This window comes from Falco rusticolus, chromosome 8 (assembly GCF_015220075.1).
Source record: "Falco rusticolus isolate bFalRus1 chromosome 8, bFalRus1.pri, whole genome shotgun sequence".
NCBI classification, from domain to species: Eukaryota; Metazoa; Chordata; class Aves; order Falconiformes; family Falconidae; genus Falco; species Falco rusticolus.
The window spans coordinates 57,085,239-57,099,734 of record NC_051194.1 but is presented as its reverse complement, the minus strand read 5'-3'; the positions used below and the strand labels follow the sequence as shown (position 1 = coordinate 57,099,734).

At 47.4% G+C, this 14,496-nt stretch overlaps 1 protein-coding gene across 8 annotated transcripts in view; it reads right to left on the bottom strand.

Annotated features, from left to right (window-relative positions):
- COL6A3 (collagen type VI alpha 3 chain) overlaps nucleotides 1-14,496 on the bottom strand; it is a 63,292-nt gene that overhangs the window by 12,984 nt on the left and 35,812 nt on the right. For all 8 annotated transcript variants that reach the window (XM_037397288.1, XM_037397281.1, XM_037397282.1 and 5 more), the window contains 24 exons: nucleotides 13,214-13,306; nucleotides 12,737-12,790; nucleotides 11,643-11,714; nucleotides 10,634-10,660; nucleotides 10,464-10,508; nucleotides 10,311-10,364; nucleotides 10,066-10,128; nucleotides 9,604-9,669; nucleotides 8,865-8,918; nucleotides 8,172-8,207; nucleotides 7,585-7,647; nucleotides 7,217-7,279; nucleotides 6,463-6,525; nucleotides 5,718-5,780; nucleotides 4,961-5,011; nucleotides 4,387-4,422; nucleotides 4,220-4,282; nucleotides 4,001-4,063; nucleotides 3,317-3,349; nucleotides 3,184-3,220; nucleotides 3,065-3,076; nucleotides 2,408-2,901; nucleotides 1,687-1,786; nucleotides 524-1,222 (listed from right to left, as the gene is read on the bottom strand). In XM_037397288.1, coding sequence (XP_037253185.1) covers nucleotides 524-1,222; nucleotides 1,687-1,786; nucleotides 2,408-2,901; nucleotides 3,065-3,076; nucleotides 3,184-3,220; nucleotides 3,317-3,349; nucleotides 4,001-4,063; nucleotides 4,220-4,282; nucleotides 4,387-4,422; nucleotides 4,961-5,011; nucleotides 5,718-5,780; nucleotides 6,463-6,525; nucleotides 7,217-7,279; nucleotides 7,585-7,647; nucleotides 8,172-8,207; nucleotides 8,865-8,918; nucleotides 9,604-9,669; nucleotides 10,066-10,128; nucleotides 10,311-10,364; nucleotides 10,464-10,508; nucleotides 10,634-10,660; nucleotides 11,643-11,714; nucleotides 12,737-12,790; nucleotides 13,214-13,306 — 2,404 coding nt within the window. The remainder of the gene's footprint in view (nucleotides 1-523; nucleotides 1,223-1,686; nucleotides 1,787-2,407; nucleotides 2,902-3,064; nucleotides 3,077-3,183; nucleotides 3,221-3,316; nucleotides 3,350-4,000; nucleotides 4,064-4,219; nucleotides 4,283-4,386; nucleotides 4,423-4,960; nucleotides 5,012-5,717; nucleotides 5,781-6,462; nucleotides 6,526-7,216; nucleotides 7,280-7,584; nucleotides 7,648-8,171; nucleotides 8,208-8,864; nucleotides 8,919-9,603; nucleotides 9,670-10,065; nucleotides 10,129-10,310; nucleotides 10,365-10,463; nucleotides 10,509-10,633; nucleotides 10,661-11,642; nucleotides 11,715-12,736; nucleotides 12,791-13,213; nucleotides 13,307-14,496) is intronic.

Below are 14,496 nucleotides of genomic sequence, written 5' to 3'. Positions count from 1 at the left end.
CAGAGCTCAGCCTGAGCCATCCAAATGCCTGCTAGATGCTGAAACTGGGAAGAAAGGTTGCTGGGTGTTAAGAGAGCTCACGGGGGTGCTAGCAGGCTGTTGGGCTACAGAGGACCAAGAGTCCCAGCAAGAGCCCTTATGGGAGACGTTGCTGATGTGACCGGTAAGCCAGGCAGGATTAAGTCAGATCCCACAGGTGAATCCATGGAGACCAAGTCAAACCAGACAGAAGTGAAAACTCTACTTGGCAGATCAGCAGACTGCATGGGATGGGATGGAGAGACTGAAGTGAACATAGCACAGATATATTCAACTAGGTGGACCTACAAGCAGCAACAAACAGACCAAAATGTACAGAATGTATAAAAAGAGCCTGACTTCAGGGTGCCCCACTACCCAAAGAGGTGGTCAAGTTACAGCCCACCCAGCCAACAGGCAGGTAGACCAAACCTGGCAGATTAACCCCTCTGAGGTCAAATGTTGTCCCTTCCATAACGCTTTGGCTGCAGGATGTTATACTTACTTCTGATAAAGGATGGCAGCAGTCTCCCAAAGCGTAGCAAGGGCTCTTCATGAAGCTCTCCTGGTTTATCAACCAATTTGAAGAACACATCATTTGGCTCACTAGCTAAGCTATAGATATTCTTGGCATTCACCTTCCTACCAATGCCCAAAACAACAAAGAAGTACCCTTTGCATTTTGCATTGGTAACAACCTTCTGCAGGTTCTCAAGTTCTTGTTTATTCACTTTTCCAGTTATCATCAAAACTATGACTTTTAGATCCCGAGGGTTTGGTGCACTTTCAAAAATATGAGCTATTGTGTGTTCAATGGCACTTCCCGTAGCCCTTGTGCCGTGGAGCTGGGTCATTTGGTTGTGAAGGTAATTAATGATCTTCTGTTTGGATCCATAATCAGTTAGTGAAAACTCAGTTTTTACTGGTGGGAAGCTTGAGTTGGTTTCGTATTCATAAGGAGCTTGCTGGAGAACTGCCACTCTCGCGTGGTGCTGAGATACTTTTGGCTCAGAGCTGATTTCCAGGTTACTGACGAGGTAGGAAATGTACTTCTTCATCTCACTGAACTGCAGAGGGGTGGTGGACTCTGAGCTGTCCATGATGAAGGCTATGTCAGTGTCTACATCTGTTGGGGCTGCCCTTCTGTCTCTGAATACAGGTCTCTGACTACCAAGGCCACAGGTGAGATCAGGGTCACACACATCTAGGGAAGAAATACATTAGGTTTCACCTAATCTTGTGTCATATGAAATAGTATCACGCCATGGACGTTCACTGCTCCATTACATGATACCAAATTCATTTCATCCCACAACACATTTAGTTATGCATTTAGTATTTTTACACACTCCTTTGTTGAAAGGGATCCCTGAAGCGCTCTGTCATAAATGGCAGAAGGCCATATTTCAGAGTGTTTAGTTACCGGTATTTGGGCTGTAAAAGTGGGAACCAGCCAAGAAAACAGCTTCTCTTTACGAAGAGGAGAACGCCCAGCAAGCCTCATTCACAATGTCAGTGTTTTCTGCTCAACCTAAGAACATGAATCCCTTGTCTTTAGCAGCAAAAGGGCTGACTCCCAACTGGCCTCCCCTTCTGCACCACTGACAACTGACTGCTGCGTGACCAGAAGGATTTGGCACTGTTTAGAGTAGAAATTGGATGCTTTACCCAGACAAATGTGACAAGTCAAGAGCCTCCGGATAGTTTCGTTCAGCTGACTGCCGCTGGTTGGAAGAACAATTGCGTGTCCAACCGCTGTGTTGTTGATCTGGTTAGAGGCAAACAGAAAAATATGGTGTTAGTAATGCTGTTATTTTCAGCTCAGAGTAGGGGGGGGGCAATCCACAACTCTAAGAGAGTCTCTACTCAGCACGCTGCTTTTGGTGGATCCTATTTGGAGGAGCCTAATGCCCCCAACATTAGTTAGTGGGACTAGTTTAGAGACATAAACTCCAAGAAAAGGGTCAAGAGCTTGAACCAGTGCTCAGCATACGCGTCAGGGGCTTTTTTTATTGCTATTGAATCTTTGTACATCCACTCTCCCTCTGCCAACAAAGCTAATGCACTTCCACCTTCCCACCCTTAACCTTTCTGTCAGACCTTTCTCACGGTGGGACCCTGTCTTGTCTTCTGTTTCGTACCACACCTGGCACCCTGAAGCCATTGTCCTGGGAAAACAACGACTTGTCATAACCTCACTAGCATTTCACAGCATCCACTTCTTTCCTAATGGATATGCTGGATGAGTTTGGCCAGCAACTTCTTCTCAGTGTTAAGCATTTGAAAGGCATGTGGAAGCCAACTGCTGCCTGTGGGAGCAGCTGCCATCCATCTCCCAGCAAACCAGCTGAGGCCACAAGCAGAAAATGAAAGGGTGAATGACCCCAACCTCCAGAGCTCTGGTGAGAACCGGGTCTGGCCTGCTGGTGAGGAACACGGGCATGACCCCAGCATCGTAGAGTTTCAGCACAGCGTCGTTGAGCTGCGAGGAGGCTCTCGTGTCCCCGTTGCTGAAAAAGACAGCCACCTTCCTCATAAGGAAACCGCTTCGGGCACGCTTGAAGGTATTCCTGGCCACAAAGGACATGGCAGTCTCCAGGCTGCGTGGCTTCGTGGTCAGGGTTGCCTGGAAGTTTTGGATCTGCTGGAGGAGGCTTGATTTCTTCCTGGCATCAGCAAAGCGGATCTCTGTGGTGACCTCGTTGTTGTAGGTGACCAGAGCCACCCGGGCACCCCGAGGACAGTTGCTCTCAGCGATGGTTAAGTTGTTGACCACTCTGAGCACAGTTTGCTTCATCCTGTTGAAAACATCCCTCACGACGCCTGAGGAGGTGTCAATAGCGAAGGCCAGCTCAGTCGGAAAGACAGGGCACTCCTTGGGACCTGCCAGAAATGTGTGTTGGGAACAAATCGTACCCCAGATAGTTGTCAGGGAGCCAGGACCATGTCCTTGGCAGGGGTAAATAGTTCCTACCCACATATGTGGGGAGAGCAACAATTCTTGCACACAGTCACACTGGGGTTTAAAGGACTGAAGGTGACTTACCGTAGCAGCAAGCTGGGGAAAAAATGGGGGAAAAAAAGGCAGTTTGGTTAGTGCCATTTGTAACACGATGGGCATATAAGGGTAGAGACAGGGAATTAGCAAAGCACTGATGTACTCACGGCATTTGTCTTTGATGTTCCGCACAAGCGCACATTGCTTTAAAAAAATAAAAGAGAAAGTGAAAAAAAGAGATATGTGACACAGCCAACAAAAGAGTATTTGAAAACAAGAGACAAATCATGCCACACTTACATCTCTGGATTCTCCTTTATCACCTTTAAGTCCCTGTTTAAAAAATAAAGACAAATTGAGTGCAGTATGTATTTTCAGGGTGCCCCATGAACCCACCTGGAATAATTATTTAACCACAGGTCATGCAGAAGCCAAGGGAAAACCTGCCTGGTTTCAGTTGTGTTTCCAACAACAGGAGGAAATGTTTTTCCATGGGAGGAGTAAACCTAGCTGAAGCCAGACCCAGAAGGGACAGTTAGGATGCTCTAGGTTCATGTGCAAAGCAAACCGAGTCTCCTTGGCCTTTCTAGGGTGTTCTGTGCCAGTCAGATTTGGTCATGGACCAAATTCTGTGTGGGATGATAAATGATAAAGAGCTGAGAACTTCCTAGAAGGAGCTTTAAGTGTCATATTGCTGTGGGGAAATTCTAGTGCCTGATAAGAGCCTGTCTCTTGATTTTTTTCCTTCTGCTGTACATTGCAGTTTGATGACAGGTAAATATTTATCAGTGATAAACAGCTAGTTAGGAATTTAAAGAGACACATTCAAGGCAAATAAAAAGGAATTTTCCCAACTTTAAATCAGCAGGAGATGGTGATGGGCCCATTTTTCAACCCCTGGCACTAACAGGGACCACCACATTTCTCAGAGAAGCAATCAGGAGTCTCTCAAGGCGAGAAGCCAGTAATACAATGAACACTTACAGATGGTCCGGGGTATCCAACCTCTCCTTTCTGACCAGGTGTCCCAGGACCTCCTGCATTTCCCTAGAGAGAGAGAGAGAGCGTGCACAGAGAAGTCCTCTCCATGAACATGTGTAGGAGGACTCCAAAGAGCATGGGTCAACACTTGGGGGGAAAAGATGTGTACATCTTTCAGGCCATTCATGCAGCAGGGAAAAATTGTGTCATGGTCCAACTTACTCTGCGGCCTCTGTTTCCTTTAGGGCCAGGACCTCCAGCACCACCGCGGTCACCAGGTCCACCCTGGTGGGGGAAAACATAAACATTAGCTCTATATCTGCACAGGACCATAGGCAACACCTACGCTGTTTGGAAAATGAATGCATAGCTCATGGGCTGCACCATACCTTGGGCCCGGGGTAGCCTATGAAGCCACGTTCTCCCTGAAACAATATAGAAGTTTATTTCAGTATGGTTTAGAAAGTGAACCTGATTTTGCAGGCAGATCTGTCACAACTGAAGGAATGAGACAATGGAAGGAGAAGAGAGAGAGGCTGTAAATTAATTTTGTAATTTTGTTCCTTATATGATTAATAAAAAGCAAATAGCCACTCTTTTTCAGGTCTGGTTTCTCCTTTAAGGCTAATTTCAACTGCAGAGGAGATGTCAGAGATGCTGGTGCATCCTTTTCGAAGTCCCACAGACACTGATGGGGCTCTCTGGCTAAATGGTACAAAAACGTCCTGCTTCCTCCTTGGAGCGGCTGATTTACGTAGCCAAAACCAAGACAAAGGCAGAGGGGGAAGGTCTGAAGAGTCTTGCCTGATTTTCTCACCAGAGTACACATTGGGCTGATTTTTGTCCGTGTACGTATCTGACTTCACCTAGGCTCTGCCCTTGCCATCTGCACTGGAGACCTTGGCTACTTCCTTGCCCTCGGTACCTCATGTCGGTTGATGGGCATGCTGCGCATACACCTACCTTTCTGCCTTTAGGACCTGGGCCACCAATTCCATCTCGTCCATCATCACCCTAAAATTGGAAAGCCAAAGTCATTAGTATGCGGTCATATGTGAACAACTTAAACCTCACTAGATCCGGTGGCATCCGTAGAACCCACTGATGCCACAGGTCTGTGAGAATTCCTTTTATGGATGAAATTATTGCAAGAAATTAAAGCACAAAAAAGTGGTGCCAAAACTACAAATCTGAATTAAAACCTGCTCAGTATACACATATAATGTGTAAAACCCAGGTGGGAGTTAGCAACAGGGAGCAGGTTAGGAGGTCAGTCAATGCTAGGCGTGTACTTATAGCTTTGTCTGACCCAAGCTTGTTCTCCCTTGCTTTGTGCAACCCATTTTTTCCTCACTTGGCTCCTCATTATACAGAGTAATGAGAATCAGGCCCCACAGAAGTGCTCACTTAGTCCATACATCCTTTTTATAGGTTACTTTGGACTCACACATGGGGTCAGCTGAGGGTGTCTACTCATGCCTCGTGAAATGAGTCACTTTTCAAGTGAGTATGATTCATCTTATTGAAGGAATTACCATTACCAACTATGCTCGTACCAGCTGAATACATAAAACTGATTTCCCTCTCTCATATTGTACTACGGAGGATGCAAAATCCATAGGGGAGCTAAACAGTCTGCTGCAAAGGGCTGTGGCCCGTTTGCCACAGGAGAAGGTTCAGCCCAGTGTCCTTAAAGGTGTGAGCACATGGCCACGCTTACCATCTCTCCTCGTGGGCCCTGCTGTCCATTTGGCCCTTTGGATCCGGGGTTTCCAGGCTCACCCTGCAAACAGGAGCATCTGTTAAAGCGTGTGCTGAAACCCCAGGCAACTCTGAGCCGTTCCCACCCCATCAGCACTGGTTTCTTTATATAAACCAGCCTGCAGTGGTCCTTGCAGCAGAAAGGTCTCATGACTGGACCTACACAACCAGCAATGCTACAAAATGCTTGTTCTTTAGCGGGACCTTTAGTGGTTTCAGGAAAGCTGAGCAATGGGACATGGGAAACCAGCCAGCTCCTACCACAGGATGGTGCTTGCTTTTTATAATTGCCGGAAAAATAAAAGTTCCCAAGCTGTGAGGATTTTGCCAGTGCAAACGGATGGTGGAGGAGCCATGGAAATGAACCAGCATGTGTGAATCTGGAGAGAGAAAACCATACAGAGGGCATGGAGAGATCCAGCACAACCACCTTCCCATGTGGACAGTGGCTGAGCATCTGCCCTGGAAAATCACTTGGGAATCTCGGTTACTCAATTAATTTTGCCTCTCTGTCCAATGAAATGGGAGCCTAATAAAACCACCAGAGCACAGACCTTGCTCTACTCCACACCATGCAAGCCAGTGAAAACAAGCTGACTTTGCTCCAAGAGATTCATCTCGAGTATTTTTTTAAGCTCACTCCTATCCAGAAGCTTTTCATGGCTCTTTTTGTTGCTGATGCCCAATGCTTGTTGAAGACATACCTTTCGCCCCATGGGACCAATCCTGCCCCGCTCTCCTGGGGTTCCTGGTGATCCACTACCAGCCTGGAATAGAAACAGGAGAGGCATGTTTGCAATGTGTCAAGAAAACTAGGTGCCAGAAACTAGAGGATTGGGTTGCCTAGAAATCGGGCTGGTCTTCTCAAAGCACCTTAGGAAATTCAGAAGTCTAATTCATGGTCAGGAAGAGCTGAAGGACCAGCTCAGTTCAATGCACATGTCAACAGCAACTTAAATTGTCCCTGGAGACCCCCCCCAGGACAGGGGTAAGCAGGAAGGGCAAAGTCCTTCTCAGGATGGGGAAATGGAAGATGCGTCTGGCTTTATGGCCACAAATCTGGCTGGGGTGTAAAGCAGGAGGGAGAATAACTGCACGGGGAGGGGCCCAGCAAGCATGTAACATGGTCATGCTCAGGCTTCAGAGGTTGAAACATCTTGGAGGATGCCCTGCCAGTCTCTCAGGGATGTTCTTTAATTAAGATTGCAAACCATGATGGGCCAAAAGCCCTTTGCGGCTGCTTTTAACTCTTTCTTTTCTGTAACTCTTGATCAAGAAATCTTTAGCATAAGTTGAGAGGAGAATCATACTGGAAGACTGTGTTGTAAGAGAATGAAACAGAGTTGGAGCCCTAGAGGGGCAGAATGGAAAGACACATCAGCTGCATCTTATTAACTCAGTGAGATGCTCTTGCTGAGCATAGTTGGGGCAGTGGCTGAGAAGCAGCAGAGGTTTTACCCTGGGTCCAGGAATGCCCTGCTCTCCTCTTATGCCTGGTGTGCCAATCTGGCCGGGTGGACCCTGTGCAGGGGGAAAAGAGAGACTGTGTCAACACACATGAGCAGAAACACACCAGTGCTACACAAGAAGGCAAGAGAAAGCAAATGCTACAGTGCCTGAACGATGAGTTTCAAACACATCACACCTTGGTGGTGTGAATACCAATGGCAAACTTGAATGTCCCAGGGCAGGACAGCCAAGCCACAGCACACCCAAAATACCCAATCCCAACAGTCCTCACTGCTGGACTCTGAAGAAGTGGCTGTGATGAAATAAAACAACAGCATCATGAGGTAAGACACTGACTTTGCTGTAAGCTCACTGACCTGTGGCCCTCTCATGCCTTGTTCTCCAGCTGGCCCTGGCTGACCGACCGAGCCCTTGGTACCCTTGAAGTGCAAAACAAGACAATGCAGGTTAGCATGGGGGACATGGTCAACACTATGGGGGAGGGAAAAGAGATCTCAGGGCATTTACAACTGCATAAAGAGCAGAGAACAGTTTGTTTGGTGTTGGTGGGTTTGGTTTTTTCCCCAGAAGTATGGTATAGCAAGAATAAGCACAGAAGTGACGGTAATTTTCTTTCTCCAGTCAATGGGCATCAAGCTCCTTTATGCTTTGGCCCTGTTTACACTGCCCCAGCGGCACACGGAGATGAAGCATCTGACCAGGGAACGCTGCAGAGGATGGGAAGCTCCAGGCATGGTGGACGGCCTGATTTTGCACAGAGTCCAGAAAGGAGCATACAGGGAGATGAGCCTGAGGAGAAGGAAGGAAATTCGGAGGAGAAGAAGAAGAAGAGAGGAAGAAGCAAAGCCCTGCATGTCTCTCTCTTGGCACATCCCTCTGGATGCTGTGGCTGCCTGGCCGGTGGCGTGGCAGGAGCCCCAGGGGTGTTCCCCTCACCACTTACCTTAATTCCTATCTGTCCCCTTCGTCCTGTCATACCCTGTGAATAGAGAAATTATGAGACTTGTTACTCAAATATGTAAGCACACGTTTTCTGTTGCTGTTAGATCCATGTATCACCACTTCTTTTAGTCCAAAATTATGCTTGAATAGCTTAAACTACTGAGGAGAGAGGGAGAGAAGAAATCCATATGGCCAGCTCTCTCAATAAAATTTTGGCACGTTTCCTCCTTCCTCACTTCTCCCAACCCTCTACCACATAGGTGAGTTGCTCCCTCCCATGTGCAGGAGCATGCCACAAACCCTGGGCCACGTGTCCCGAGGGACAGACAGCAGCAGAGCAGCAGGGAGTGTATCCCCAGGCATCCCAGCTACTCCAGCTCCAGTTTGGTTTTTGCCTTTCAAAAACCAGCAGCCAAATGCAGATGCATATACCAGAGTGAATCAGGTGTAACTCCACTGATCTAAGCACCAAGTTACTTGCATGTAAATAATTTGGGGATTAGACCTTTAAAGGCTATACAGCAAGCCAGGAAACCACCAGGTATTGTCCTTTTGAGTTTTTTGAGGGGGTTGGTTGGAGTTTTTTAGGTTGAACTCCTGGCACTTAAGAAACAAGATACATGGGAAGGCAAGAGGGGAAAAGTCATTGTCAATCTAAGCTCAGCCCCCGCTGACTGCGGGTCTGGCAGCTCACCTTCCTTCCAACTCCACCGTCTTGGCCATCCAGCCCCACCAGTCCTGGCTCTCCCTGAGGGAAAAGCAAAATTCAAGTGAGAACCCTGACATGAGCAGGCTCTGGGAAAATAGGTTCCGTTCTCAAAAAAGGGGTCCTGTCATGCTCTCACACGAGTTCCTTGATATTCCTGCATCGGTGGAAACTCTTCTAACAACTCACGGAGACTTTCCATCAAGTTTCTGAGCTAGCACAAGCTGACATTCCCATTCTTTGGGAAATGCCATCAGACATTTTAAGACACATATTTATTCTGAGCTGATATGAAAACAAATGGGGTTTAAAATTTTCAGAAATGTGTGGGCTTTTTTTTTCCAAAGGTTTTCAGGTTAATCGGGAAACTCAGACTTGATATAATCTAAACAGTCCTCTGCTTTTGTATACGACCCACAAGAACATATGATGTTAATTTCCAAGTACAAAGTTATTTTCAGTGACAGTATCCCAAAAGGCACTATAAAATAGTACATTTTTTAAAAAGCACTTTTCACACAAAACATTAAACTCACTTCTTCCCAGAGAAGGTTTTGGGTGCAAACCAACAACATTTTCTAGTGGAAAAATACTCCATCTGACAAGGCACAATGAGTTTAAGAAACCTGCACCTTTTTGGCAGCATCCTTTTTTCTTACTTTCTCTGTCCCATCTTATTGTAAAAAAAAAACCAAAAAAACAACAGAAGACAGCACAGAAACTTTACCATTGGTCCAATTTCACCCTTTGGGCCTCTGGATCCCCGTTGAGTATTATCAGCTCCTGAATCTCCCTGAAAGCAACAGAGCAATGAGAAACATCTGTGCAAGTGGGACATGAAAGTCAGACATCATAAACTGCTTTGCTAGAGTGCAGAACCAAGTTTGGGTTTTTTTCTGGGGTTTTTTTTGACTGAATTAGATAACGTATTATTGGTGTTTTCAGACAGACACAGCTTTTCAACTGAAAAATAATACTATTGACAAAAAAAGAGGAAGGGGAATTTTAATATAATGAAGCAGTGATTGACAAGTTGGTATCAAGAGGCGTGTGTTTCCCACACGTCATCTCCGAGTTGCTGGACCTGCCACTACCAAGCAGCATTTAGTAAGCCTGAGTGCATGCTAATGACCTCCAGGACTGGTGGAAAGTGAGTGGGAAATCAAGAAGATGCCTTAGCAATATTTACCGGGTCTCCGCGGAGCCCACGGTCACCTCGTTCTCCTCGTTCGCCTTTAATTCCCTTATCACCCTGCAGGAAGAGACGGAGAGTTAGTGAGAGCAGCCCTTGCCTGCCGAAAGCACCTTTGCTGCCACCCAGCTCTGCCTGGCCCCTCAGCCCCAAGGGGAGCGTGGTGGCTTCTCACCCTCCCCTGAATCAAATCCACCTTTTCACCATTCTTTAGCCCCATCATAAATCGGATAAAAGCCTACCCTCCTGCCAGAGTATCCCTTCTCTCCAGAGGAGCCAGGCAAGCCCTTGTCTCCCTAAGAAAGAAAAATATTTTAGAATATTTGCTGCTTTCAAGGTGTTTCGCAGGTGCTTCACTGAAGCATCTCATTATAAAAACAATTAAAATGACTGACCTCTTCTCCATCAATGCCATCCAGACCCATTTCTCCCAGTTCACCCTGTGGAAGAGAGGCGAAGGGCAAATGCTCACCAAGGGAAAGGGGAACGAGGAGGGGGCATACCACATATAGATGTGTCTATATGCTCACGCTCAGCACCGTGACATGAGGAAATAGTTCCATACCTTTTCTCCTGGGAATCCCCGAGAACCCTAAAGAGATCAGAAAAGGGAGTTACTCTGCTTTTGCCCAGTTCATCACCGTGGGAAGCAGTGGGGGGGGTGGTGGGGGGGGGTGTGTGTGTCTGTCCTTGGTGGCAGACCCAGAGCCAGGACTGGGGAAGGACAGCCAGGGCTTGCTGCACCAGGGTTCGACAGTCCATTGTTTGCCTTATGCCAATCTTCTTCAGCTGCCTCCTCAACACTCATGCCAAGATAAAATATGTGCATCGTGGGGTTTATCCAGCTGATCCAAAAAAATAGCTTACTTCTTAACCACAACTCTTTCTCCATTGACTTCCTTCTCTCCCTGCACCCTCTTTTATATGAACCCAGAGGCAGTTTCGGTGCCTTTGTCCAAAGCTGGACAGCTTTTTAAAGAGGTTCAGTAACTCAGCTGCAGCTAATGGGCTTGGTTCATGCACTGCTGTGCTCCCTGCCAGAGGATTCAGTTGGTCAGAGCAAATGGTAGGAAATATCCCCTGAATATCGCTGAATATTTCCCATAAATATCATACATTTCATCACCTTTTCTGGCTGGTGGCGTGACTCCTTTTTTGAAGAATTTGCTCAAGGTTCTTTAAAACAGCAGCCATGGCTCACTTTTCAGCCTTGTCCCCACAGATTTCCATCCACACATGTCCCAGCCCTGGGGCCAAGACACGCACATGCCACTGCTTGGTGTTAAGAACAAATTCAACTCTTCTCACATCTTGCCCCTAGAGCAAGGCTGCAGAAAATAAATCAGCCTTGTCTGCAGATTGCGCCTGGGTCACTGGGCTGCCCTTTTGCTCTTCATAGCAACACTAAAGCCATGACACCTGCTGAAAGCCTTGGTGCTTGGCCAAGTGGATGTCACCACTCGAGTGGACTTGGTGGCTGTTGCATGACATCCTAAGGCAGCAGGGGTTGCCCCCAGTGGACTCCCAGCAACTGGACTCTAGGTCTGCTCTGTGCAGGCTCCTTCCACACATACCTTGGTTCCTCTGTGCCCAGGGCATCCCTGGAAACCCTGTGTCCCGTTCACACCTGGTGGTCCACGTTCGCCCTGTTGCATGGAGGGGAAAATGCAATGGTCAGGGTTTGCCTGCTAAGCATGTTTCTTCAGCTATCTGCATGCATCTGTAAGCGCAGGAGGTGGTTTGGAAGCACAGGAGCAAAGAGAGTATCAAGTTTTGAAAGGTCAACACCCTGCTACCCCATCTCCCTACAACCTTCCTCACGTAGAGACCGACTTCAAGTCTTCATCACTGAGAAACATCCTTCCCAAACTCTCAGCTATGAAAGAGCTTTATAAAACTTCTTCAAGAATAAAATGACAAGATGAAACCCTCAGAGCTCTGCAGGGATGGGTAATCCCATCTTGACCTTAACGCTCCAGGAAAACATTGCATCGCGTGCAATAACTGACAGCAGCATTTGGCCCCTGCCTGTGCTATTGGAAAAGCGATGAGCACCACCAGCCCCTTGGCCTCGGCTTCACCTCCTGGGCGTGATGTGTGGGGAGTTGTTTATTCCAGGGGTGACGTGGGATTCATGAAGTAAGAGTTTGGATGAAACAGTGCTAGTAAGAAGTCATGGGATTCATGTTGTCTGTCACTGATGGATAGAAACACCCCTGCTGGGTCCCATTCTTGGACTAATTCAAACCTTTCAGCTGCATTTTGTATGGATAACTTTGGCATAGGCTGCACCTTTAATGAAGTTGGAGCTTTTAGTGTGTTCATAGTCACCCTATGCTGCTCACAGGTGTTTGGGACCAGCTGCAAACATTCCCACCTGCCTTACAGGAATTGCACAGAGCTGGGTCATATCAAAGAACGTGAGTTATTCCGCCCATCATGCCTTCTTCAGCTCTCAAGGAGCTTCCTACTGACCTTCTCCCAGGAGCAGCTGGGCCTCATGACTCGGGCCTTCACATGGGGGAAACACAAAGTTCTGCTTGCTCTCTCATCTGATTCACACCCACATACCCAGCAGAAAATATTTAGTGAAAAAGCCTCCAAGTACTTCACTGTAGTGAGGTCCCTTATCTAAGCATTACCATGCAGAGCAGGGGCAATCACTCACCGGTCCTCCTTCATCACCAGGATAACCTCCATAGCCAAGATCACCTGTGGCACCCTAGAAGACAGAGAGGATTTTGCATTTCTTTCATAGTTCTGTGATCTCCCTCTAAACTGATGTTCAAGATTTCCCTAGATTTGCACAAAGCAGCTCGGTCATCTGTGTAAACAAGTTAATGAGAAAAAAAGCCTCCCTTTGACACCCCTAAATCGTTTCACAAGACACTTCACCTCCTCCTTCCAGCCACTCATCCCTGCCCTCTTGGTTGTTTTACACAGAGGCTGTGAGGAAAGGGAAGAAGAGCAGCTCTAACTGCTGCGTGTCGCCCAGGGCCAGTTTTAAAATGGGGATAAGTGGGGATGACCTCCCCGTTAGCATGACCCATCGCAGTGTGAGCAGCCTGCACATCACCTCCCATCACCACCATGGTGGACACTGACCTTGCACAGGGACCCTTCATCCACAGGCGAAGGGACCTACCTTTGGTCCTATGGGGCCTGGCACACCTCTGTCCCCTCTCTGCCCCGAGCACTTGCATGGCACCTTGCAGCATGTCCTCTCTGCGATGTTGTCCTGCAGCAAGACACACGTGGCACAACGGGAAGGTGTTAGAGAGCTGGCAGAGCCCCAGCGCCATAACTCCTGCAAGCCCTCGCGTCTGTGCAATCGCTCCTGTGCCAGGCATAACGTCGGGCTGGCAGCTCTTTAGGGTCTCTCTGCCTTGAAACACCCACGGGAGCAGGTGGAGGAGGTGTGTGTTGGCAGACTGGTTAGGTTGCATAGTTAAGAAGCAGCAGGCAATGTTATCTTTTGGGCATAGAGGCAAGGGTTTAAATGGGAACTGCATGGGGCAGAATTCAGAGGGCATTTAATAGATCAGTCCCCAGAGCGCTGTCACTGAGGGCAATCTCATCTCTAAAGAAACACATCCAGGATGTGGAATAGGCCATGAGAAAGTCATTGCAACGAGTAGCTCACAGCCCGCAGGCTGAGAAACATTGTGAGCACACAGCAAAAGAAGGAAAAGAAAAAGAAAAAAAAAGATATGGATTCAGAGAAATCACAGCTTGGTTTTGCATCATCCAACAGAAGGAATAAAATAATCACTTTCTTTGAAAAAAACTATAAATCATCTTCTTTGCCAAGTACATTCAAGTACATTGCTGGCTGCAAACGTTTCCTGCGAGCTTTGCACATTTACATTTTGAAAGGATTTTCCTAGGCAACCCAATTACTTGGGGATGGGCTGTAGACTAGCCCTTATCCCAAAACCCAAGGTTTGCTCCCAAGCGGTTGCCCTTTGATTTGTGGAGAAGGGCCCAGCGAGGTTACGACAGGGATCAGTGGTTAAGCCCAATCTTATTAAATATACTGGAAAAGGAGCTCAGCAATGTTGGTAGCAGATGTGAAGTCGGGAGGATGTGGACACACCGAGGCTGATAGCTCATTATCTGAATGAACTTGAGAGGGAAGTAAATCTATGAAGAAGAAAGGATAACTCCTCCATCTGTTAAAAGCATGTCTGAAATACAGGCAGTGTGTCAACTCAGGGAAAGAAACCTAGAAAGCAGTGCTTCTGCAAGAGATTTAGCACTGACAAGGCATGACAGTGCATTACCCATAAGGTTAAAAAAACCAGCAGTATAAATATAGGCAGAGGGCAGGCTTTTTAGCACGGCAGCTTTTGATGGCATCTTATCCCATCCCATTCGACCTAATCCCATGCACTGTCGCCTCAGCTGGAGCAGGACTTCTCCAGAAGT